Below are 26,708 nucleotides of genomic sequence, written 5' to 3' on the forward strand. Positions count from 1 at the left end.
GAATGATATCTCCGTATTACTCTGGGTACTGCTATCAGCTGTCTTCTAACAGCTCTGTATCTAGAGATTTATCTAGAGACAAATCTAAAGATGCATCTAGAGAAATATCTAAAGTGGCGTCCAGAGACCCGTCCATAGAATGGTCAAGAGACGTATCTAGAGAAATATCTAGAGAAATGTTGAGAGGTTTCTAGAGGCACGAACCTAGCTGCATTCTGAATTATATCCCAAGTGGGATGGGTGAATGAGTGACTCTGACAAAGTTAGGTTGTGGCAGCTCTGTACAGGCAAGGAAGTGTATCTGATGCGTGGGGTGTACGGTAAGCTGCGTGCTTAGTACCTGAGCCAGTGGTGGGGTGTGGAGTGTGGGGTGGCCAGACGCTGCAGAAGGTGGTGCACGAAGGCCTGCGTGATGAGGGGGGCGCCGCGCTCTGCCGACTCGAAGGCGCGCCGCAGCTCGCTGATGGCCGTCTCGCCTGGCCCTCCGCCGCCCCCAGAACTTCTGTGCTTTCTCTGGAGCTACAAATAAATACAAACACAACCATCAAACCATTTGTGGGTTCGATGAGTTAGGGATCGGACCTTTAAGATCATTCTTCAGAAAACCAGTTTTGTTTTGAAATTAATAATTATATTTATTATTAGTGCTGAACCGTGAAAAATCACCAGATTGTCTGACTTCTTGAAAAATCTGTACAAATTTTGAAAATGACGCAATTAAAATAATTTTCTGTTAAATATTATACAATTCACAGGTACTTTATTGCTTGTCGGAATTCTTCACACAATCAGATTCAATTTTGAAAATACTACATAAATTCAAAGCAAATTTGAATTCTCTGAACTAGAGTTAGGACGGGTTGTTTCGGAGAATTTGAACAATTCATCAAATTTCAACGTTCATTTGCCAGTTCTGTGAAAGATTTTTTCAAGTTCTGTTTTAATTTCAGTTTTGTCAAGCAACTAGCCTATAATGATATAATAACAGAATTTGAATAGGACTTTCACAGAACCCGGAAATGAACGTTGAAATTTGATGAATTGTTCAAATTCTCCGAAACAACCCGTCCTTAGAGTAGTACATAGTAGAGTAGAGTAGAGCAGCACGAATGCACAACGGAAATTAGTATTTTTGATGATACAGGTAAGTACTTTATCATTTGTCTGAAGTCCTGACATAGGAGTTCCAATTTGGAAATGTCACCTATTTGAAAAAAATCTGTGTTCATTGAACCAAAGTTACAATCACTCGCATACAAAAACCCACAACTGAAATTAGTATGTTTGATTAGGAGAGGAGAGACGAAGTCCTCTTCCATCGTGGGGCCTTTAGGGAACCAAGAAGAGGTGGAGAAGAGAGACGAAGGTCTCTTCCCTCATGGGGCCTTCAGGGAACCAAGGAGGAGCGGAGAGGAGAGATGAGGACCTCTTCCATTGTGGGGCCCTCAGGGAACCAAGGGGGAGTGAGGTCTTTCGTTGTGGAGCCTTCAGGGAACCAACGGGGAGTGTATTCTTCCCCCATGGGGCCATCGGGGAACCAAGGAGGGGTGGAGAGGAGAGATGAGACCCTCTTCCCTCGTGGGACATTTGGGGAATCAAGGAGGAGTGGAGAGAGATGAGGCAACCTACGTATACTCTTCCTTTGTGGGGCCTTCAGGGAACCAAGGGGGATTGGAGAGGAGAAATGAGACCTGGGAAGACACATTGTGGAACCAGAAGACATAGCCACATACACAATGACAACCCTGGTGAACTTTATAACGGGTGACTGTTAAGGGAATGAGGTAAAATATGGCCTAAGCTCTATGCTCCTATATGTAAATCGTCTCCTCTTTATAAATAAATTAATGTTTGATTACCTCTTGTAGCAGTGGAGTGATAAGTTGTGTGAGGTAGGGGCTTGTCTGTCTCTCCATTCCGGTGCCCCCATTTCCTGTCCCCCGATGGTCTAATGGTGACATCTGTGGATTAAAAATTCTAAATGAAAAACAATGCACAGACCTTCAAGACTCAAAACATTAGTAAAATCAAAATAAACAAAATTCAAAATTACTAATGAATCACTTCATTTGTAAATAATTAACTTAACCATAGAATGAACGTAAGAATTTATTGGAGAACCCTCTGGAAGACATGTAAGATCAAATTAATCAAATTAATCAAAATCGGACGTGTGATGATTTTTTAAATAAATTTCAAAAGTATGGTGGGTCCAATTTACTTAAGTTTTTATCACAACTCTAGTTAAGGGTTCTCACAAATAATTGCCAAAGTTGCCTCTAAAATTATGGCAATGGATTTTTTTAATGGTCTATATTTAATATTTTACATTAACCCCTGAAGGTGTTAGTTAGTTAGTTATCAACAGAGATGTGCTTTATTTCAAATAAATCCATTTCAAATGGAAATGCAAAATGCAAAATGGGTATTTTCCATTTTGCATTTTAAATGCTTTTCTAAAAACCATTTTGCATTTTAAATGCTTTTCTAAAAACCATTTTGCATTTTAAATGCTTTTCTCAATGTATTTTACATTTTAAATGCTTTTTTGCAATATTCTTCCTACTATCTCCACTCATCTTTTTTTCATAAGCCCCAAATGTCAGTCGGTCCTCAACCTCGCTATGAGAGATAATTTACATTTGTCAAGTTGCTCCCTGGTAGGAGCCCTGGCAATCGAGTGAAACCATTACAAAAAATACTGATCAAATACTGATCATGGGGCCATGACGCTGTAATATTAAATGTTAGATAGCAGTTTCTATGTTTTTAAGTTGGCAACATTTGTCCCGCGCAAATTTTATGTGGTTCATAATCTGTAGTCGTGGCATTTTTTTATTTACCATCATGTAATAAGTTTGTTCTACATTGATGTCCATTATTAAATGACAAAACTGTTTAAAAATTCTATAATTATTTTAATTATTTGACCTGAGAAACCATTTTGCATTTTCAATGCATTTTGAAAATAGGTATTTTGTATTTTAAATGCTTTTCTAAAAACCATTTTGCATTTTGCATTTTCAAATGGAAAAGTTTTGACCCATTTCCATTTTGCATTTCAAATGGTTTTGGGTACCCATTTTGCACATCTCTGGTTATCAATTGAGTGTTGTTTACCTCTTTACTATTTCTCTTGTCCCGGTGCTGCTGTTGTTCATTCTTTCTCTCCTCCCGGTCTCTCTCCCTTTCCCTCTCCCTATCCCGGTCTCTATCCCGGTCTCGCTCCCTCTCCCGATCTCGCTCCCTCTCCCGATCTCGCTCGCCGTCTCGATCCCGATGTTCTTTATTCCTGTCGTTGGCGGATATTGCAGATGGGGAAGACTGAAAATTCAAATAAAAAATTAAGATAAGCAAAATGATAAGAGTTCACCATGACTCATTTACGTTTGGCAAAAAAGACAACTAATCCGAATTAACATCAAACATGTCATGTTTTGCAATAAGTATTGATTACGCTCTTTTCTGTTGAATAGTCACCAGTTCTGTTGAATTGTCACCAGTTCTTCTGATAAAGGGAGGTTTATCAGAACTATTATATTTAAAAAAAAATTATTGACAATTCAATAATTATTCTTTTAGTAGTATTTATTGACCCGTAGGGGCTGACAAGAAACATCAATAAATAAAAATTAAATTTCATCACTCAAGACCTAGAGCGATGACACCTAAATATGGGTAGCCATTGTTCGACTGGTTATTTTAAAAGACATTAAAACAGCTGATATTAACCAAAAACCTCCTAGATCACAAGGCCGGGACACTCATTCAAAGCAGCCTCCTCACTTGTATGGGATTTCACAAAAAAAATCGTTTTAATTTTTTTTTTAAATTTATTCTTATTTATTATAATATCTTAAAATATAGTGGTTAATTTAAAAAAAATATATATATATAGATTTTTTGGAGGTTATCATACAAGTTAGGAGGCTGATTTTATTCAGTGTCTAGGCCTTGTGATCTGGGAGGTTTTGTATTAACCCCTCGTCGAAGGTTTTTTTTCAAATTTGACTTAAAAATTCCAACTTTGGACTCTATTTACTTAAAAACAAAAGATTTAATCAAAAAATCGACTTGAAGTCTGATGTAGATTCACCAGCTTCCTGCTTGTACTATGCGTTTCCGGACAACATGTATAATTATTTGAAACAAGTATAATAGAAGAACTCACCGAAATTTTATCATGTACATTGTTGGACGGTACGTGTTGCTGGTACTTGTGATTGTGCTGCACGGGCTCCTCTGGCCTCTGGTGCCATGGCCGGCCCAGCGAGCCGTTCTGCTTCCGCTGGGACGGGGGCGCCGTGGTGGGGAGCGCGGGGGGCTGCAGGGGTGGTGGCATCGCAGGGCTCACCACTGGCGGGGGAACCAGGGCCGCTCTTTCTCTCTCCCTCTCCCGTTCCCTCTCCTTCTCCCGTTCCTTTTCTCTCTCGCGTTCTCTCTCGCGCTCCCGTTCACGTTCCCGTTCGCGTTCCCTTTCTCTGTCTCTCTCCCGTTCCTCCTCGGCACCTGACATGAGCAGCGATGTCTTGACACCGTGAAGACCCTTCACCGTCATTATCCATGGCTCTTCTAAATCACTGTCTTGCCGGTTTGATTCCTCTCTGGAAATCATAAAAAAAAAACACTTTAATTAATTACTCCTTTCAAGCTGATCTGTGACCGGTAGGAAATATAAATCTTTGACCCCTCATTTGGTTTTATCATTGCTGAAATTTCCTCAAGTAGTGTATAATTAACTAGCTGCTTTCCTCAAGTAGTCTATAATTTTTCAATTTATTGGTTTAACTTTTGAAGGTTATACCCATCAATGTGTTATTTAATCAATGAAGAAAAAGAGGTATCTCCCGTTGCAGCCGTTACCTTTTTATATATCTTGTTCTGTTTCATGTTTAATTTAAATTTTTATTAGGATTATCTTCTTCCATATACATAATTTTTGCATGTCTCAACGGCGTATATTCATGGTATATAGTATAACAAAAAACATACTTCAGTATGTTTATGTTTATTCAGTATGGTTATGTATGTCATAATATTTTAGACATTTAATTGTATACATCGATTTGTAATAATAGAATTTGAAAGAATCTTTTATCTGGTTTCAAAAACAGCGAATTTATCTGAAATCGAATGTAATGTGAAAATATTTTATGCACAATCTGCATTCTAACAGTTCTTATTATTAGACATAAATTGCAAAATTTCAATGGCTTTAGGTGTTAAATATTAACCTAAGACACAAACAAGAGCAAAGTTTTTTTTAAATTTTCAATTATTCTTTTCATTTTCATAACTCCAGTGGACATTAACATCTACAATTATAATATAACATAATATAATATAATATTATGCTATGTATAATAAGCGAGCCGAACTGAATCTCAACTTAAGGGAAAGGAACGAAGCAACCGCAAATAGCGCGAAACGCCGCTTGCAGTTGCTTCGTTCCTTTCCCGTAATTTGTGGCTCGGTTCTCATTTAAGTTCGCAAATGTATACGTACCATAATATAACATAAGTATAATTCCAGTAAATTAAAATCTACGAAGAAAATCATTCATAAACCTATTGCATTTTGCTCACAATACAAAATGTCTCAAACTAATAAACTTTGGTTAGCAATTCAAATTACATTATTATTTACGATATATTGACAGCCTCTGTGGTCGAGGAGTAAGGCTCTCGACTAGCATTCTGAATGCCCAATGATGTAAGACCACCATTTAGAATTGGAACGTTGCTTGAAATGGCTTTAGCCTTGTTTGGTGACCAGATACGAATAGCCAGGAACTGACCTACCTTCCTCTCTCCATCTCCTTCCCCTTCCCACTACCTTCAGCCTCACAACATACCCCAATTGGGGATGTTATAGTCTCACTGGCTCCAGACAGTTGGGAGCAGTTGGGACTCTTGTGTGGTATTCACATAACACATGTGTGCAATATAGCACAAAAACACAATAACTTCTTATTGAAAATGTTACTTACGAGTCTGAATTTTCCGATTCTGTTTCGCTTTCTTCACTTCTCTGCGACTTCCATTTCTTATATCTGTCTATCAGGTCCATCAGGTAAGAATTCTTCTTTGCTTTTCTTATAAACGGGAACTTTAATAATTCTTTAGCAGTTGGTCTCTGGAAAAAAAGGAAAAACAGCTCTTTACAAAGACACATCTAAACCAAATTATCTTCAACAACTACGTACTTAACATTGGAAACAATTAATTTATTACATTAGAATCTTCATCTTCAGCCATTTTATGTAAATAATAGAAAAACAGAGTATGTTAATAATAACGTTTAACTGTGATTTAAGTATTCAAAAGTAAATAAACTGTGCAAGACAATATTATGATTAAAACTGGCACGATTACAACACAAGGTGCTAATACTTCAGAATTGTATTCTGTACTGACCAGGCACTAAACTTATAACATAATAAGACACCTTTTTTATGAGGGACAAATCAATGTCATCAGTTCCGAAGTTCGCCTTCATTTGGACAAAAACAACTTTGTATTTTTTCAAAGTGATGTTAAAAACGTATAACTTATTTTTAACAGGCAATAGATTTCAATTTAAGTATTATTTATGAATCTAAACATAATGAAATGTAGTTTGAAACAGTAATAATATTTATAATTAGGTGTCATCGAATCAATCAAATCGAGAATTGGAAAAATAAAAACAGGAGACGGTAGATTTTTTTTCCACATTAAATCAACATAAATAAAATATTCATGATTCATTAAATTATCTTGATGATTATTTTTACAACATTTACGTGATATCTTTTATATATTCCGTTAGATCAATGAAAATCATTTTTTTAAATTTACATTCAACAATTTTTTCAAAGCGGATGACTCAAATATTTACTTAAAAATTATAAATTCGTTACTGCACAAATAATTAGCTTCATTGAGTGTAGCTAATTAAATTATTTATTAATTTGACTAGATCAAAAAAGAGGGGTTTGGAGAAAATATAAAATAATTTATTTAAATAATAAAAATAGAGAATTAATTGTGGAAGGTTTTCAATATATAACGCAAAATAATATCTATTAAAGATACTAATTTCTGCTGCGAGTCTGTCTGTGAGTGATTGTAACTCTGGTTCAATGAACTCGGATTTATTTTGGTTTAAAATATTGGAAATTATTGGAACTGATTGTGTGAAGAATTCGGACATGCAATAAAATACGGTGACCGGGTATCTCATCAAAATGACCTAATGTCCCGATACGATCAAGGGAGTTATATGGTGTGGTAGCGCTCTATCTCCCATCCACGAAGAAGGTTCCCGTTTTTACCTGAAGGGCGTGCTTTTGAAGATACAAGGGCTAGAAGCTTCGCTCTCTACAAATTTCTAGAACGGTCCAGAACATTCGAGAGCATTCCACAACATACCAGAACATCCCGGAACTTTCTGGAATGTTGTGGAATGTTCGGGAATAGTCTTGAATGTTCGGGAACGGTGACCAGGTATGTCATCAAAATGACAATTCAACACACCTACAAAAAGTGATATAAAGTCATGAAAAGTGATGAAACAAAAACTAGGTTAAATAGGTTATATAGGTAACTATTTAACCTAGTTTTTGTTTCATCACTTTTAATTACTCTATATCACTTTTTAAAGGTGTGTTTAGTTGTCATTTTGATGAAATATCATGGAACCATAAAATACATACCTATGATAAAATATTTTTTAATCATAAAGTTATTTTAATTCTATATTTAAAATGTGCACATATTTCTTGTATTTAAATTTCTATGGGTTGATTTTGACAAGTCGGAATTCGTGATTTTTCAAGGGTCTCCCCTTTTCCGTTTTAAAGAAAGCTTTATTATTTAGGTACCAAGTAGTTTCACTAACGTTATATCCCGTGATTTTTCACGGTTCTGAGCTAGAAATAAATAATAACCTGCAAAGAGATCTGTGACAAATAATAACCGACGAAATTCGTTACACATGTTACCATTTTTTTATGTTCTCCACTGGGTTAAGTACTCCTTCCAAAATATTTAAATGTAATACACAATTTTCGCGTCCTGTGAAAAACAACATGCTATACGCTAAATAGCCCCGAGTGCAGGTGTTAATAATAACAATGATAATGTGATAAAAAGCTGACTCATTTTAGTTAAAGACTGCATTGCCTACATTTATGTCAGTGGTGGCATATCTGGGGAGAAGTCCCCAGATCTGGGGGATTTGGAATGTCTAAAGGGATAAAAGGGAGTTTTTTCGAAAAAGTTATAAATCTGTGGGGTTTCGAGGATGAAGATTTTGTGTAATCATTCGTTTGGTTCAGTAGCCAGAGTGATGTGATATCTAGTGAAATTTCCCCAGATCTAGGGGAGAAAAATATTGTTTAGCAAAAAGGGAAAAAGAACAAAAATCTAGGGAAATTCTGATACTCTTCAATCTTTTTGAATAAAACTATAGATTTTATAGTAATCAAATCCACGCCGCCCGCCCGTTGTTCGCCCGCAACAGACAATCTTATTTTTATCACTACTTACGCGAGGTATTTATGTAATGCCCGTTTATCTTGCGTTGGCTTGATACATTTTGTGCGAAAGTCGGGCAAAGTGCATATGATAACGATAATTTACTGATATTTTAATAATTACGTAAAATTATGATGTATATATAAAAATTGAAAGAAGCGTTTATCTGGAAGAAGATGATTCATCTAGCTTAAAGTATCTACGTCGATCATGCTGTTTTTATTTTAGTTCAAAATCGATAAATACACCTAAAAACGATTTGGAGAAATTTATGATTTTCGGATTTTGATAAATTGACAAAGTGCTCCTTATAGCATTATCAATCCAGCAAAGTCCTCCCATCATATCATCACAATAGGCTATACGGCTACAGTAATAAGTTTCTTAATTCAAATTTTACAAAGATATCCGTAACGCATGAATACGTCTTAAAAACATATACAAATTACATAATTTGTACGTGTACGTGAGCTCTGCTACGCTACATCGACTACGATCCATATCAATGGAACTCCGCCGCTGGAGACAAGAGAGGAGAGGAGAGGAGAGGAGAGGAGAAGAAAGGAGAATAGAGGGAGAGAGTCACGCATTCCAACCTGCATTATGGTTTATGATTTCCAAAGCAGTGATTATTCCGCAATACGACTCGTATAATGGCAGGCCACCGTCGGAATTGCCTGCCTTCTCCATTAATATCGTACCGCGGTCCGTGAATGCAATCACAATGCACTAGTGCAGTGCAATGCAGTGCTGCAGTGTGCAGTTCTACAGTCTAGTGTGCACTGTACACTGTACAGTATATAGTGCGATGGCGATGTTATTCCCGGAACGAGAACTGTCTCATTGAACAATGGTCGCCATAATTGGTAATATAATCATCTTCGGGAAGTTTCTCTATGCGCTTGTCAGGTGTGGCCAACTCAAATACGGCTCAGAGTCCAACTATAGAATGTGGACAATAGGAGCTTAAGTGCAAATTTAAAATAAATTTATTTATCCTACATAGATCCCATTATGGCATCATGTTCTGTGTGAATCTCGCAGTCGAAAATCCTACTTTCAATTTAAAGAAAATCGAATTTTGTGACGGTATCATGTTTACATCTTCTCACGTAAAAATACACGCGTAATTCAGAATATATTTTTTCACAGAAAACCAAGAATACTTTTCAAAGTAAATTTGATCAATAAAACAATCGACAAGTTCGTAACAATAAAGAATTTCATACCACGAATAATGTATTTTTTATCTATTCCTTTAGATAAAATACATTATCCTGTAAAGTTCCCATTTTCGTAGAATACCTTGTGACTTTCAGAAATAAAACAAATGTAAACATTCAAAGTTAATATTCAAGTTCTGCGAAAGTTCAATAATAACAAAACTTGAATATTAACTTTTAAATTTGATGAATTGTTCAAGTTGTTTTGAAACAACTGGCCTTAAGGCTCCTCGGAGTTGTACATGAAGGAAGTTAATAAAAATACGGCTTTGACAAAAATCGTTAAGCGTTTCATAAAAAGTGGGTGTTTTATTTCATATAAAAATACATATAGGTATGGCTCCCGGCTCGACATCTACGTGTAGCGGTGAAATGTGATGTAGGCCTCCCTTTCCCTCTGGCCGGCCATGTACGTAAACGTGTATTAAAAATACCGAGGAAAACTCAGAAGCGTGAAAAAGCGGTAGATTATTGAAAGGTTTGAAAAGCCTTTCAGATGATCAGCGCTTGTCAAAATTACGAATAAGAAATAAAACCTACGCAAAACCTAAATCACTTACCATAATTTAGGGCGAATAGAGACTGCAAGGGGAATACACGGAGAAAACTTATTTTCTAATTTACTTTTTTCAAAACTTTCAAAAATTGGTATGTCATGTACAACACTAAACTTACTAAAAAGCTATATGACGGAGCGTACACAGAGCGTCCAAATTAACAAGAGAAAAAGCAAACCTCTCCTAATCAACCATGGAGTACCACAAGGAAGCGTACTAGGTCCGATATTATTTTTAATATACATTAATGATATCTGTAACCTAGAAACAAGAGGAAAAATCATTAGTTTTGCTGATGACACAGTAATTTTATTTAAAGAAAAAGATTGGATAAATACCTACAAAGAAGCTGAACACGGACTTGGTCTCCTGCAAAACTGGCTTAAAAGAAACTCCCTGACGTTTAATGTCAATAAAACAAAATATCTGACATTTTCTAAAACAGCCAGAGGGCAGCCGTCAGAGGACCTTAATCTCAAATTACATTCATGCCAAGGAATTTATCAAAAAAATCAAGGCTTATCATGCCTCTGTCCCACTATAGCACACTCCAAAAGCATCAAATATCTTGGAATTGAAATTGATGATAATCTCCGTTGGAACTCACATATAGATGTAATTACAAAAAATTAACCAGGTACATATACTTCTATAGAAACATTCGCAATATCCTCAATATAAACGATATTAAAAAAGTATACTATGCTTTGTGTCAATCACAAATAGAGTACGGAATAACTGGATGGCGGTCTGCCTTGAGCACTCACACAGAGCGGCTCAATATAGCACAAAAAGGAGTATTAAAGACTATACTGAAAGTTCCGCTTAGAACTCCGACAGAAGAAATATTCAAAAACTTCAATGTTTACAATGTACAGAAACTATATTCAAAAAATATTTTATTTAAACTGAAAAAAAAAACATATCCGAATACTCCACTGCCCAACATAAATACACAACCAGGGCAAAAAGCGAAAATATCCTGATTACTCCCAGTTTGAACACATCCTTTGGACAGAGAAATAATAAATTCCATGCTATAAAATTGTTCAATGCTCTACCAAATGAAACCAAAAAAATAAACGAAATTTATTTATAATTTATTTATATTATTTATTTAAAACAAAAGTCAAAACATGGCTTAGAGATCAAAGTAATAATCAACTTACAAACATTATGAAGACAATGTAAAGACAATTCAAAACTAAATACAAAAATTTAAGAAAAACTACAGGCCGCCTCAGAACAGGAAACCCTAGTGAGGAGGACTGTGAAAAAAATACAAAAAATATACTTATATTATACTTTGAACCTACATAATGTACAAATTTTGCTATTGATATTAATAAAAAAATAAAAAAAATAAAAATTTATTAAGAATCTCTTAGGACGGGTTGTTTCGGAGAATTTGAGCAATTCTTCAAATTTCAAAGTTGATTTTCAGGTTCTGTGAAAGATTTTTTCAAGTTCTGTCATTATTTCAGTTCTGCAAAGCAAATAGCCTATAATGATATTAAAAAACAAAACTCGAATAGGACTTTCACAGAACAAGAAAATGAACGTTGAAATTTGATGAATTGTTCAAATTCTCCGAAACAACTCGTCCTAATACTCGTATTATTCGAAATCCAATTAAAACATTAAATTTTAGCATTTCGTCATAATATATTATCATGGCAAATGCCGTTTTTAACTGGATTTTAATAAATCAACAACACCTATTTTTTCTCCGTGAAGAGACGTTTTCAATACATTTTGTTCAAAGTGCTACAAACTGAATATGAGTTAGCTTTTTTACGTTAGCTCCACACAGAGGAAAATATTTTCTCTCGTTGCCTGTCAGGTATGAGGGTTGGATAGGAGTGTGGGGTCCATGTGTCCAGGAGTTTCGGACATATGAATCTATTTCTCCCACTGTGATACAGGTCGATGGGTCTATAGAATTCTTAATATAGAGAGGTCGAGGTGTCTCCCAGTAAAAACCTCATAGTATAAACCTCACCACATGAACCCGGACACCCCTTCTAAGTCACCAAACGTAACGAATCACTTGGGATGACATTTTGGCAGAGTTGTTGGTTATGCAATAAATGTTTCCTATATTATACTCTTTTAACTTTTACATGTCACTGTCCACTCTACGGAGTAGTCACCGAAAATGGGTGCTGGGGCACGTACCTTTCCAATACCCAATGCTTTTGAAGTTTTTGTACGAAAAAAAAGTCACCGGAACGGAGACCTAAATGCTATCTACATGTTTTACTCCAAATAAGCTCAGAAATAAATTTAAAGGTTAAAGTAAATAAGGTATACAGTGGTACCTCGACATACGAGTGCCCCAACATACGAGTTTTTCGAGATACGAGCCGGAGAGCGAGTGATTTTTTGCTTTGAGTTACGAGCGAAATTCGAGATACGAGTTCGGTTTAGCAGGTCGGCCGGTAGGTAGGATCTACGAAGAATTGGAACCCGGTATGTCAGTAGAGGAGGAGATTGTGTCTCTGGGGAAATCCATGGGTCTAAAGGTGGAAGAGAGAGACGTGAACGAACTCGTCGAGGAACTGACGACTGAGGAGATACAAGAGTTACAGTCACAGCAGCATACGGATGTTATGCAAGAAATTGGTTTCGAGGAGTCAGAGGAGGAGGAGGTTATTTCTACAAGTGAGATAAAGGAGATCTTAGGAATGTGGGAGAGAGTTTCACAGTTTGTGGAAAAGAAACACCCAGAAAAAGTTGCAACAGGTCGTGCATCTGATCTTTTTAATGACACTTACCTAACTCATTTCCGTAACATTCTGAGAGGGAGGAAGAAACAAACCTCTTTGGACATGTTTTTTTCTAAACGGCCTACAGGTGAAAGCAAGAAAAATGTAGCGAAAAAGGCAAAGACCAGTAAGGATATCTAATTTATTTATTTACATTCTCTTTTTTGTTTTTGTACAATAAATATTTGTCATTTATAAATACGTTTTTATTATTCAAAACCACGTAACAAAAATAACTGGGGTGACATTTTGGGGGTTGGAACGGATTAATGGTAGTCTAATTGTTTTGTATGGGGAAATCTGCATCGATATACGAGTAATTCAAGATACGAGCAAGGTTGCGGAACGAATTAAACTCGTATGTCGAGGTACCACTGTATCTGTATACTGTATAATAATAAATAAAAATGTAAATTGAACAAAAATTTACAAATAAAAAAAATAATAATGGATAGTTTAGGTCTCGAAACGGCGCGCCGCTTGCGATTGCTTCGTTCCTTTCCCATAATTCGTGGCTCGGCTCGCGCTTCAGTTCGCAAATGTATACGCAGCATAATATAACTCAGTAAACACTATCAAGTAAGCTTAAATTTGAAATTTCACTTTATAGATAAAATCTGAGACAGATACTCGGCAATTCTGCGTAATGTTGGTGCTTTGTTTCATCACTTGGGAGTTGGGGAGCAGTGGTTGCATTAGCCCAAGTGGGATCAGGCCTTGCGCCACCCATCCACCGCATCTTCATGCCATACCCCAACTTCCCCACACCGCACCGACTGAACAATAAAGCGGGGACGTTTGATAAGGGTTGGGTTGAGAAATAACAAACTAATGCCCGGAGCTCGCAACAACTGGAGGTAGTGTATTCGACTGATTTACGAGCAAAGCGCATCTTACAAATTATTAATATTTTTAGTACGACCCCATATTTATAAATCGTTAGAATTTATTGACCGCGAGAAACTGAGAAGCGTTTAAAGTTGCGTAAATTAAAAACGATACATTTTGAAACTGAGTGAAAGTGGAGTAATACGGAACGCGTACGGCAATAATTGTACGTTTGTATCTTACATAATAAAAATATTATAATAGTGACGTATAGTACCTATAATATTTAAGTATTTGATAGTAACAGTACGGATTTTATTTATTACTAGCCTATTTTATAAGTGTGGGATTTGTGAAGCTGAACGTATTTAAAAAATATACTTGTATATTTGCATCAGGATCATTCCCAATCAAAATAAGAAATTTACCTTTCGAATGTTAGCAAACTTGAAAATTACGACATCAATCCAATGACAACATAAAAAAACAAGACATGTTATATTCAGTCTAATCGAAACAAAACAAATTTCCGCTGAAGTATGTTCGCTGCCTAGTTTAGTGAAACCACGCGCGTTATCTCAGTTACGTATTATCTTCACTCTCATTTAAACAAAACATTTCGAAATTATTACTTACTTGAATTATTTTGGTACCTACTTCATCGCTTGTCTGATACGATATATACACTTACTAGCTGATGTGAACCCAGCGTTGCTCGACTTTTCTCTAGTTTCAATAAATATTATATCCATGTATTATATTTATATATACATATATATAAGCCTTCCGGAAGAAATTTTCTGAAAGATAGTGAAAACCCTATCAAACTTCGTTGCATAGTTTAGAAGAACTAAGCGCACAAATAGACAGATGCGGATAGTGACTTTGTTTTATACTATTTAGAGATACCAATGTATTGTAACGATTACGAATTTACTAAAAGTTTATCAGGAAACGGCCTGTAAACCCGTTATTAGTTCATTCCAGACTATTCCGGAACATTTCAGAAAATTCTGTTCTAGAAATTTCTAGAGGGCGAAACTTCCAACCCATAGATCTTCAAAAGCACGCCCTTCAGGTAAAAACGGGAACCTTCTTCGTGGATGGGGGATAGAGAGCTACCACACCATGTAACTCCCTTTATCGAATCGGGACTCGTTTCTGAGTTTTAGCGGCACGCACATCGTACACTTATATTTTTATAATATAATATTGATCATCAGTTCAGAGTTTGAAATGAAAAGTTCATTGAACTTGAATAATTTTACGCATTTCGTAGGAATTATTACATCACCCACATGGAGAGAAATCGATTTTTGCCTTACAATTAACAGGCCTTATAAAACATTCATTTAATAATGTTTTATCGATTTGCCCTGATATACATGACGATACAAAGAATTTTCGCTGTAAAACATTCAAATTTTCACGATCACGTGTCCCGACCTCATGATAATTCGTAATTTACTAAAAGTCTATCAGAAAACCTGTTAATTCATTCTTAAAGCCTGCAATCCCGTTTTTAACCGGAATGGCCAATAATTTGAAGAGATTCTTAATAAATTAGAAATTGTCATTTTTCATGCACTACAACCGAAATTAGCATGTTTATTAATTAACATTTTTTGGTGAATTTATAATTTTAAATGCGAATCAAAATAAAAAGCATGTTTTATAAGTTTGGTCCTTTGTGAATAAAGCAAATCCCCAGCCAGTTCTCGAGGCGAATTCTTGTGACATTCCTCCGCACAGAGAAAATAACACAAACTATCAAAATAACTTGGTAGCTACTAAATTCCACAGCTTTATCCAGTTAAAAAGAAGGGATAAAGTAATAAGATTTTATTGCCGATGTAAGTAATCCCATGTTTTGTCTCTCGGCAGTAAACTTCGTTAATAAAGAACGAAAAGAGCAAACAGACGGGGGCTATTTTCACATGCAAATGGAAATTCCTACCAATTATTCCGGCTAAACTTATGTGGAACGATGAACGAAACTGGTCTTCTGGAAGCTTCGAGACGTTTGAAGAAAAGCGAGGCTAGAAGGATGCGATAAATGTTTTAGCCAAAGCTAACGCTGTTATTTCGATAGGGTTTAAAAGCAAAGACCATCAAAGACAGTTTATTTTATAGTTTCATTTTGGTTAAATCGAAAATAATCTAATTAACTGGTAAAACTATTGAAAACTTTATAAAACTAGATATGAAAGATATATATTCACTTACCAAATATTAGTTTATTATTGTGGGGTTAGATACTGTATGAATGGAGAATATATGATACAAATGATGGTTGTGCAATCTTTTTAACCAATGTTTAAAGGAAGGTTACACGCCTTTAGATTGGAGAAGAGCAGTGATCATGCCATTATACAAAGGTAAAGGGTCACGTATGGAATGTGGGAATCATAGGGCTATTAGCCTGCTAAGTTCAGTTGGCAAGCTGTATGGTAGAATTTTGATTGAAAGGGTAAGAAAGGAAACAAAGGATAAAATATGGGATGTGCAAGGTGCTTTTATGAGTGGAAGGGGGTGCATGGACCAGATCTTCTCATTGCGTATGCTCACCGAGAAGTTTCTGGCAAAAAACCAGAAACTTTTCTGTGCCTTTGTAGATCTACAAAAAGCATACGACCGAGTCGACAGGAAAAAGCTATGGAAGGTGTTGTCCAAGTATGGAGTGAATGCGAATCTGACTCAGGCAATTGCGTCTCTATATGAGGGAAGCGTTGCATGTGTTAGGGTGAACGGTGGTTTTACGGGGTGGTTTGATATCACAAAAGGTGTTAAACAAGGCTGCGTAATGTCACCGTGGTTATTCAATCTATACATGGATAATTGTATGCAAGAATTGAAAGATGTGGGATTGGGCGCGAATTTGAGTAATCTGAAAGTATGTTGCCTGTTGTATGCTGATGATGCGGTGCTGATTGCTAATAGTATGGATGATCTGCAGTCTCTCGTGTCTAGGATGAACGAAGTATGCGTGAAGAATGAGTTAATGATGAATGTAAGTAAGTCTAAAGTAATGGTGTTTGAAAGAGAAAGTACGAAAACAGTGTGTAATATAGCTGTGAATGAGGAATACTTGGAGCAGGTGGATGAATTTGTGTATTTAGGAAGCATGTTTACGAGTGATGGGAAGGCTGACAGAGATATTGAAAGAAGAGTAAATGCAGGTAACTCCATTAATGGAGGACTGAACGCAGTTGGCGCTAACAAAAAATTGTCCAAAGAAGCGAAGTTAGCAGTCCACAATGGAGTGCTGGTACCTACCCTGATGTACGGAAGTGAGGCATGGAACTGGCAAAGAAAGGATGAAAGTAGATTGAATGCTGTTGAAATGAGATCCCTGAGGCGTATGTGTGGTAAAACCATGTATGATCGTGTGAGGAATGTGGATATCCGCAAAGAGTGCAAGGCTGATGTAAGCGTAATGAGTAAGATCAAGAAAGGGACGCTTAGATGGTTTGGGCATGTAGAGCGAATGAGCGAAGAAAGGAGTGTAAGGAGAATATACGATGCAAATGTGAATGGTAGCAGAAGTCGGGGGCGCCCGAGGAAGACATGGCACGACCAAGTGAATCAGATACTTGAGTCGGGCCATGTCAAGAGTCAGAACAATAGAAGAGTATGTATGAGACGATGTATGAATGTGAATGAGGCAAGGAGTGTGTGCCAAGACAGAGTTGTTTGGCGGTCCGTCCTCTCTGCCTACCCCTGCGGGGAAACGGCGTGATGGTTAGTTAGTTAGTTAGTTAGTTAAATGTGAATGGTAGCAGAAGCCGGGGACGCCCGAGGAAGATATGGCACGACCAAGTGAATCAGATACCTACTTGAGTCGGTCCATGCTAAGAGTCAGAATAATAGAAGAGTGTGTATGAGACGATGTATTAATGTGAATGAGGCAAGGAGTGTGTGCCAAGACTGAGTAGTTTGGCGGTCCGTCCTCTTTGCCTACCCCTGCGGGGAAACGGCGTGATGGTTAGTTAGTTAGTTAGTTAGTTAGTTACAGACTGTAAGTTTTTTTAAATTGGGTATTGTATTAAACCGGAAGGATTGCACTATTTGAAAAACATCTAAGATGCTTAGTTCATTTGATCCCTTCGGCAACGGTAGAAATTCTACAAATAATAATGCCAAACGCGTGACCAACGGTTGATATTTTCTGACATAAAAGCGGAACGTTTTACGGCTCGTTGGTGCGCCCAACTTTTCCGTTCCTTTTCTTCCTGAAACTGGTGCACTTCTTCCTCTCTTTATAAAGACTCTCAACACAAGATTTCCAATGTGACATAGGCTTGTATGGGGTGAATAATGAAAAAGGCTTTAAAATACATAATGGAGTTAATTTAACAATAAAAATTTCAACGGTCTCTGGCGGTTTTCTAGGTATTTGTGAGTGAAATTCTCGACAGATTGCTGTACCGAACTTACCAGAATTTACCTTTAAAACTGGAGGTATATCTAAAAACAGTTGTCATTGGTGTGTATATGTAGCCACTACAGGCCACAGACAAAAACACCAAACAACTAGCGGAAAACGTCACAGCCGCTTTCATCCAAAAACAGTGGCATTCGGCATTCGCGATCCCCGACTCGGACAAGCTGCCTCTCTTCACATTGTTTGCTTACTCGTGTATCGTGTTAAATATACGTGTAATTAAACACATTCTGAATAGGGTAAAGTGTGCTTACATTCTCTGGATCCTTGTTAAGGCACGCCTCGACGAACTCCTTGAACTGGCGAGAGTAGTTGCCCGTCAGCTGCGGCGGATTGTTCTTGGGGATGAGGAAGAGCACGCGCATGGGGTGCAGCTCCGAGTTGGGCGGCTCGCCCTTGGCCAGCTCGATGGCCGTGATGCCGAGCGACCAGATGTCCGCCTTGCTGTCGTAGCAGGACTGCTTGATCACCTCTGGCGCCATCCAGAAGGGCGTGCCCACGAACGTGTTGCGCTTGCTGGTGGTGTTGGTCAGCTGGCCGGCGACACCTGCGCACAAATAGACGGATTAGTATATTGACTATTCTATTATGAAGAAGGGCAAACTTACTGATATAAAATATTGTTAATTCATTAAAAAAATATTGTCGAAGAAACGAAAAAAACCACTTTAAATAAAAAAAATGATACGTTAATGTTAGCTCAGAGGGTTGGAGCAGGCAACACGGTATCACAACCTCATACATAAGCTCACATTTCACCACAACCTTAAATAACACATCTGCCCTGATGATGGACACTGCAATGCTGTCCGAAACGTTGGCTAAAGAAGGAGTTAGCGCAACACGGCATAACACCCCAAGAACAAATAACAAAAATATTCGTATTCCTGTTAAAAACGGGGTTGCAGGCCTTCGACGAATGAATTGAGAGGTTTCCTAACAAACTGACGGTAAAACACGAATATGTTATTGGGATGTCGGAACCCGTGTTCCAATATTGTAACATTTCTTTATTGTAAATTCTAATGTTGTAACATTTCGTCATAATATTTATCAGAAAAAGGACACCTGCCTGACTAATATTTTATTAGGAGATAACCACACTAATTTATCCACGTGCAGTCATGAATTTCAACGGTAAAATTAAAGCTCCACGTAAGATTTGACCAAACTTTCTTAACGCTATTTTCCATAAGTATTTGTTGCAGTACCAGGAGTATAGAGACACTGGGCGAGACACAAACAGATGTTGTGTAATGTGTAAACTAACCGAAATCAGCCAGCTTGACATCCCCCATCTCGCTGAGGAGCACGTTGGCCGCCTTGATGTCTCTGTGCAGCTTGCGCTCCGAGTGAAGGTAGTCCAGGCCCTTGAGCACCTCGCGCAGGATCACCGCGATGTGCATCTCCTCGAAGCTGCCGGCCTTCATCAGGTCCAACGCCGACCCGCCGCCCAGGTACTCCATGATGATCCATAGTTTCGTACCCTGCAAACAAACATCATATTATTCCTTTAAATTTTTGCAAATAATAATAATAATAATAAACAATAGACGACATACTAAACAAAAAATATAAGAAAAAATTTCATTTGTCCTACATTTACCCATTGCTTAGGGATAATATTAAAAAGCAATGGAAAAAAAAAGTTTGTAAATCATCAAACCTCTAATTTAATAGGGAAAAAAATTCCTATTACAATACAGCCAGCTTTTTATACGAATAATAAATTGAAAAATTATATTCTAAATAACAAGGACAAAGACTTAAAAATGAAAAAAATCCGGAGTTTACCAATTGAATTGCAATGATTGTAACCATTTTTACATAGGTAAAACTTGCAGAAATTTTGAAACGAGGCTTAAGGAACATTTGAGATGTCTAAATAGCAATAATTATTCGGAATTTGCTAACCATCTAATTGAATTCAACCATTCATTTGACATAAATACTGGTTTTAAAATTTTACACACTAATGTTAGTGGTTTTCAGTTAGACCTTTTAGAAATATTAGAAATTAGGAAAAATGTCAATAGAAATTTAAATATTATTAATAATCAAACTAATTTTGTGAATAACCCTGTCTTAAACATATTTCCATTGTAATTTTTTGTCTTTGATCCTCTAAGCACCTACCCTTTCCACCTCTCACCCCTCCCCTCAACCCCCCCACACACTACTTCCTTTTCTACCCACACCTGTCTCTATATACTTGACAATTTAGTTTTTAGTATATTAATTGTCCTGATGAAGAGAACATCGTTCTCGAAACATGTTGACTTTATATAAAAACTAAAGATTATCGTGGTAAAAACAAAGTGTTTTAATTATTTTATTAATCATATTATTCATCAATAGTCGTCAAGATTAGAAATAAAGGCTCATCATTGACATCACGACTCTTAATAATTTTTTATTAAAACACAAATAACATTGTTTACATCACTTTATTTCGATACAAAATCTCAACATGTTTCATGAACCAAGTTCACTTCATCAGGAGCACAAGTATACTAAAGTTATAATTAAAATTAAGTCTAGAAAGAAGAGGTAGAAGGAGTGGGGAGGGGTAAGAGTGGGGGAGGGTTATTCAATGTAGGAATTAAAATGTCATTAGACGGGAAAGACCGGGTAATTGGGAAAATATTTAAAATGGGGTTTATAAAATTTTTTTGTTTATTAATAATATCTGCTTTCATATTCACGTGTTTTCTTATCGCTCTTTTCTTATACCTCCCCCACTCTTACCCCTCCCCACTCCTTCTACCTCTTCTTTCTAGACTTAATTTTAATTATAACTTTAGTATACTTGTGCTCCTGATGAAGTGAACTTGGTTCATGAAACATGTTGAGATTTTGTATCGAAATAAAGTGATGTAAACAATGTTATTTGTGTTTTAATAAAAAATAAATAATGCCATCACAAAGTGAAAAGCAGTTAGAAGAAGTTTTCTTCGAAAAATTCTTAATAATTATTGCATATTTTAACCTAACCTTACCTATTCTAACGACTATTCTAATTCTATTCGAATGACTTGGTACAGTATATACTTACATTGGTAAAACACTTCAACCAACATTTTTGAGAATGATTCTCTTGGTATTTTTTGCTGATTAAGCCATTTTTAATACTAAAAATTAAATTGATGGGTAATTTTTTTTCATTATTTCTAGAAAACCTTAGATAAAATTATTCAACCCGTAAAGTTCTCATAATTTTAAATAGAATTGCAATATTTTACATAAAAATTTTGAAAAACAAATTATATTAACTATAAGATTTGTTGTTGCATAAATATTAATTTTTATCGTCTCCTGTAACGTTTTAATTTCGTAGCTTGACGCGTTTTACCTATTTAATCGAAATCTAAGAAGAATATTTTTCTATTAAAAGTTCAGTAAAAAAAACGTGTATTTGTCGAGTTATCATCAAGAGCCAGAGAAAAAAAACATCAAAAGAAAACGACAAACCTTCGACGGAACGAACAAGGAAAAAAACTAACTTATTTATTATTGTCTGTTTTATTTAGTGTTTATGTCTCGTACCTTTAGCCACACACGTTGGTTGAACCTGTCACCGACATAATTTATTAATTAAACACGTATCAAGAGATGACGTCAATCAATATAACTATAAATAAGCAATGAAATCAACTTGGTCATTACGTTCCACGCTCTCAGTACCACGTAACTCAAATTATTTCACTTTTCGGCCACCCAGGCGCTGAACATTTTCGTACTATGCATACAAAAAGTAGCTTTTTTCTAATGCTCTCAATGTAGACATTCAGTGATACCTCTTCACTCTCGTATCGCGCAGTTTTTGCTTGGCGTATTATTTGAGTAGTGTTTGCTTTCGACCCTTACGAGTACCACGGCGATTCTCACGGTTTGTCTGTCTCGCGTCATTTTGCTTTAAATTTTAAATTAAGGAAATTATCATATAAGTTTAAATTACTCTGAGAAAAATGAAAGAATATCTTCAAACTATTGGTAATCCGGTTAAAAACGGGATTGAAGGCCTTAACAAATGAATTAACGGGTTTCCTGATAAACTTTTAGTAAATTACGAATATATTATTATCACGATGTCGGAACACGTGCATCAGAAGGTATGCAATCCAATTTTTAACCGGATTACCAATAATTTGAAGAAATTCTTAATAAATTAGCAATACTCATTTTTGTGCATGTACAATAGGTACGAGTATATCAGTGTTTTTATTCTGAAGAATGCTGTAAATTTGAAGAAGTCAAAATATAAAGTATAAACGTAATAATAATAAAATAATCTAAATAAATATTAAGATGCCTTCGCAGGTTCAATGCAATGTTTCACTTTGCAAAGTCAGCTTTCTGAATAAAGCTGTCGGTGAAATCGTTTTTATTCAACATCTCCAAATAGACAAAGTTGCTCTAATTGAATACTAACTTGATTTAATCGCATCCATTAATAGATCGCATTATCTGATATCCGCACTCATGATTTTAAATTGACAAACTAGCCCCGTCATTTAGCACAAAATGCTTTGACATTTACTAAACTATATACGGGTAAAAGTATAGTTTCAATTTGTATAGTTACCGATCAATACCCACGTTCATGTTAGTGATTAAAGTCAAAAAACACTACAAATATACAAAAAAAATTATAGGACATTTAATTAGTTGGATAGTATTATTATCCTAATGATTGTACAGTTTAGGGGTTTTGTAAACGAAAGTGGCGCCCTCTGTTATTTTCAAAAAGAACCGGGGAAGTTTTCAAACAGCAAACGGCATCATAGGGTTTTTATTTGCTAGTTCTTATTATGTGAAAGCCTTTTTTATTTATTTTTTTATAGTGAATACCTCACAAGAGTCCCAACTGCTCCCGTCTGGAGCCAGTGAGACTATGGCATCCCCAATTGGGGGATGTTGTGAGGCTGAAGGTAAGTGGGGAAGGGAAAGAGGAAGGTGGGGAAGCCTACACCAATTGTATAATACTCGTAGAACACCGTTTTTATATCTCACTTTTCTTTATGGATTTAATAGATTAACTCGCCTAAATTTAGCAGGTAACGTAATTTCCATCAAGAGCTACGGAGCGTCGAACTATCAATATAATTATGAAAAAATAAGTCAAGGCCTAATTTGTTTGTTTCCACAGACATAGGAATTAATAGACGAGAAGATAAAGGCGAGGGGTAAAATCAACTGTTGAAGAACGAAGGGAGTAAGGCTGACTGTGATTCGTCAATAAATCAATCTGACAGTAAATAGGCATCTCGCATTATAATATCACCATTTACTTCTTAAAAGTAAAATCTGCCTTTGAATGAATAGACATTTTTACATGGGAGCGCAAATTACTCGCCACGTTATGAACTAATTTGCGAAGTCCAAATTCGGCAAAGTAAGGCAGCTTCTATGTTCAGAGTCGTAGTTAGTTTCAGAGTATTTAGTTAAGACACTTTTACAAATATCTCATAATTTACTTACCCCAGTAAACAACGATGAGCACACTTGAGAATCGCTACATTGTGATGTGATAGTATATGTTTCTAAAACTGATCCACATAATACGGTGTGAATAAGCTTAAAATAAAGTAAAAGAATGCTTACTTATGGAATGTAATACGACAATTGGGTTTATTCTCTTTTTCACATCTATTTTTACAAGTTTTCATATCACAAGTCAACATTTTGCCGCGTTATTTCGTAAAATGAACCGATGATGCCTCGACCATAGTTCGCACAAGAATGATGACGTCACGTATTCAAATTTCACTTGAGGCCATATGCGAGCCCAGCCGGCTCAATGGAACCGGTATGGGGAGTGGGGATAATACGCTTTTAATCACTTAGGGCAGGTCTACTAATATTCATATGTCTATGTTTGTTTCCTATTTTCCAATCCAAGTCTCGGACGAGGCCAAATAATAATATTAGTGATTTGGCCTTGACGAAAAAAAAAACATAAATAAAACTTCGGTAGCCCCTTCTGCGCCACCACCCCTCTCCTGTATTTTCCTTCATCAATTATGAAGGAAAATACAAAATTAATATAATACGGCATTTAATTAAAGTCCGTTAATTCCCAACGAATGTCAAAAAGGTAATGTATTACCGTGACAAAACAAGAAACTAAAGCAATCAAGAGACATTCTGCGGTGACATGACGTTCAAAAAACAAGTCCGTGACAGCGATTGTTTCGAAAAGTCAAAGCAATGAATTCGAATTCACGAGAGCGGCGCGGCGTGGTAACCAAAATACCTCAATGGAATCCTGACACTGGCAGGTGGGTATTTATGCAGACTAAACTGTGGTATTAATTCCTTCGTATCACCTTCACAGGGCAGTGATCTAAACATTTCGATAAACATTACAATAAATATTACATCAACGCAAAGATTTTTTATTTATTTTTATTCATCTTAAGTTAGCTCACATCGTTGTGTGTGCTAATAATTTATATAAAAAATAACATTATTTACCAAACTTAAGCTATCTTTAAATATTTTAAATTTAAACATACACAAAACCATTTACATTTGAGGTGGACATACTTTATAATTTTTTTTTAAATGAATCATATTTTAATCTTAATAATTTCATTCGGGATTTTGTTGTAAAGTTGGACGAGATTTCTGGGTTCCACTTATTAATGATAATAATAAAAATGTCAAGATTAATCAAAATTCAAGACAAAACAGGAGGCATGCACCTTAACAAGTTGAATACGAGTGAAAACTTTCATTGTTTAAAATATAGTTATATTCAAAGGTTAATTCACTAAGGGCCTTACAAATAAATGTCTTTTAAATTCTACGCAACTAATAAACAAACGTTTACGATACAAAAAAGGTTGTTTATAAACCCTATAAATTTAATTTAAAACAGGTTTATTAGTATCTAATTAGCTAGCACATTTAATACCATTATTTTTACTGTAAACTTATGTTTAGAGATGGCAAGAATATGATGTCATTAATAAAAGTTTCTTCAGGCAACTTCTTTCATGAGGCCCGCACGCATTTTTTATCGAATCTAATGATGTCTGCAATCATGTTTCCGTGTTCTTTCTAAATAAGGATCGAGTATTCCTGTCGAAATATCAGACATGTATAATCAAGCGTCAGTAAAAAATGTTATAATTTAATTTTTATCGCAAAAAAATTTGAACTATATTCAATTTTTCTTAAATTTAAACAGTGCCCTTTCAATCTTTTTAAGAACAGATGGTTTTTTTTTATATTTTTTTTATAGTGAATACCTCACAAGAGTTCCAACTGCTCCCGTCTGGAGCCAGTGAGACTATGGCATCCCCAATTGGGGGATGTTGTGAGGCTGAAGGTAAGTGGGGAAGGGAAAGAGGAAGGTGGGGAAGTACCTGGCTATTCAGATCTAGTCACTAAACACGGCTAAAGCCATTTGGAGCAACGTTTCAATTCTGAATGGTGGTCTTACACCAGGGCGATACTGGTAGTATCTTCCACTCTGGAACGTGCCGCAAATATACTATATATTATTTTAATTAATTAATTGTGAAATAACACAAATTAATCAAATAAAATTTATTTGCGCACGCCGGGTTCGAACCCGCGACCTTCGGAATGGCAGTCCAATGCGTTACCACTGGACTATGCCGGTTACTAAGATGAATTTATTCAATTTCAATATCATAATCAGTGAGACTTGAACTAAAGTTATTTTTTTAAAACCCGTAAAAAACAAAAAAAATACGACTTACAATGCCTACATATATTTTCAAATGTCTTTTCAAACATAAAAAAATGAATAACAAGTAAATAAAATAGTTTGGCTGAGGATTCAACCCTTCTTCCCAGAGACCGGAGTCAACCGCGTTACAGATCTTGCTAGAGCCGATGGTGAAAGACTGATATTTATTTCGTATATTAACTACTGTAATTTTAGGGAAATGCGTATATGTTCGCGTGCGTGTACGTGATTGACAAAAAAGTTGATAGAATGACACCAAAATATTGATAGAATGCATTGTCATCGACAACAAGTCTATCTGGCGAGTTTCAGCAGCTCGTTCGGATGTCGGGAAGTGGGTTAATTTCCGCTTCCAAGATTTGCATCTATTTATTACCGAAAACATTCGAGAAATTCAAATAGATATATTTAAAATACCGTAAAATAAAGATGTAAACATTTCACAATTCCTTTAATGTTTTAAGATGAATTCATTAGATTTTAACATCTGATTTTGGATAAAGAAAGGGTAATCATTTTGAAATGGCTATTCGGATATTAAAAGGAGATTCATGATTTTAATATCCATCTTCCCGAATAGCCTTCTAAATCAAAAATAGATTTCAAGCAGTTTCCCAAAAAAGTTGGGTCTTTCCTGACCCAAAAA

The 26,708-nt window shown here is 35.9% G+C and overlaps 1 protein-coding gene across 2 annotated transcripts in view; it reads right to left on the reverse strand.

The window, feature by feature from the left end:
- GckIII (Germinal centre kinase III) overlaps nt 1-26,708 on the reverse strand; it is a 228,214-nt gene that overhangs the window by 6,549 nt on the left and 194,957 nt on the right. For both annotated transcript variants that reach the window (XM_089651230.1, XM_089651229.1), the window contains exons 3-9: nt 19,610-19,826; nt 18,594-18,886; nt 5,990-6,135; nt 4,172-4,604; nt 3,121-3,324; nt 1,860-1,961; nt 341-519 (exon numbers count right to left, since the gene is read on the reverse strand). In XM_089651230.1, the coding sequence (XP_089507356.1) occupies nt 341-519; nt 1,860-1,961; nt 3,121-3,324; nt 4,172-4,604; nt 5,990-6,135; nt 18,594-18,886; nt 19,610-19,826 (1,574 nt within the window). The remainder of the gene's footprint in view (nt 1-340; nt 520-1,859; nt 1,962-3,120; nt 3,325-4,171; nt 4,605-5,989; nt 6,136-18,593; nt 18,887-19,609; nt 19,827-26,708) is intronic.

This window comes from Hesperophylax consimilis, chromosome 4 (assembly GCF_061612785.1).
Source record: "Hesperophylax consimilis isolate HC1 chromosome 4, BYU_Hcon_1.0, whole genome shotgun sequence".
In the NCBI taxonomy this organism is placed as follows: Eukaryota; Metazoa; Arthropoda; class Insecta; order Trichoptera; family Limnephilidae; genus Hesperophylax; species Hesperophylax consimilis.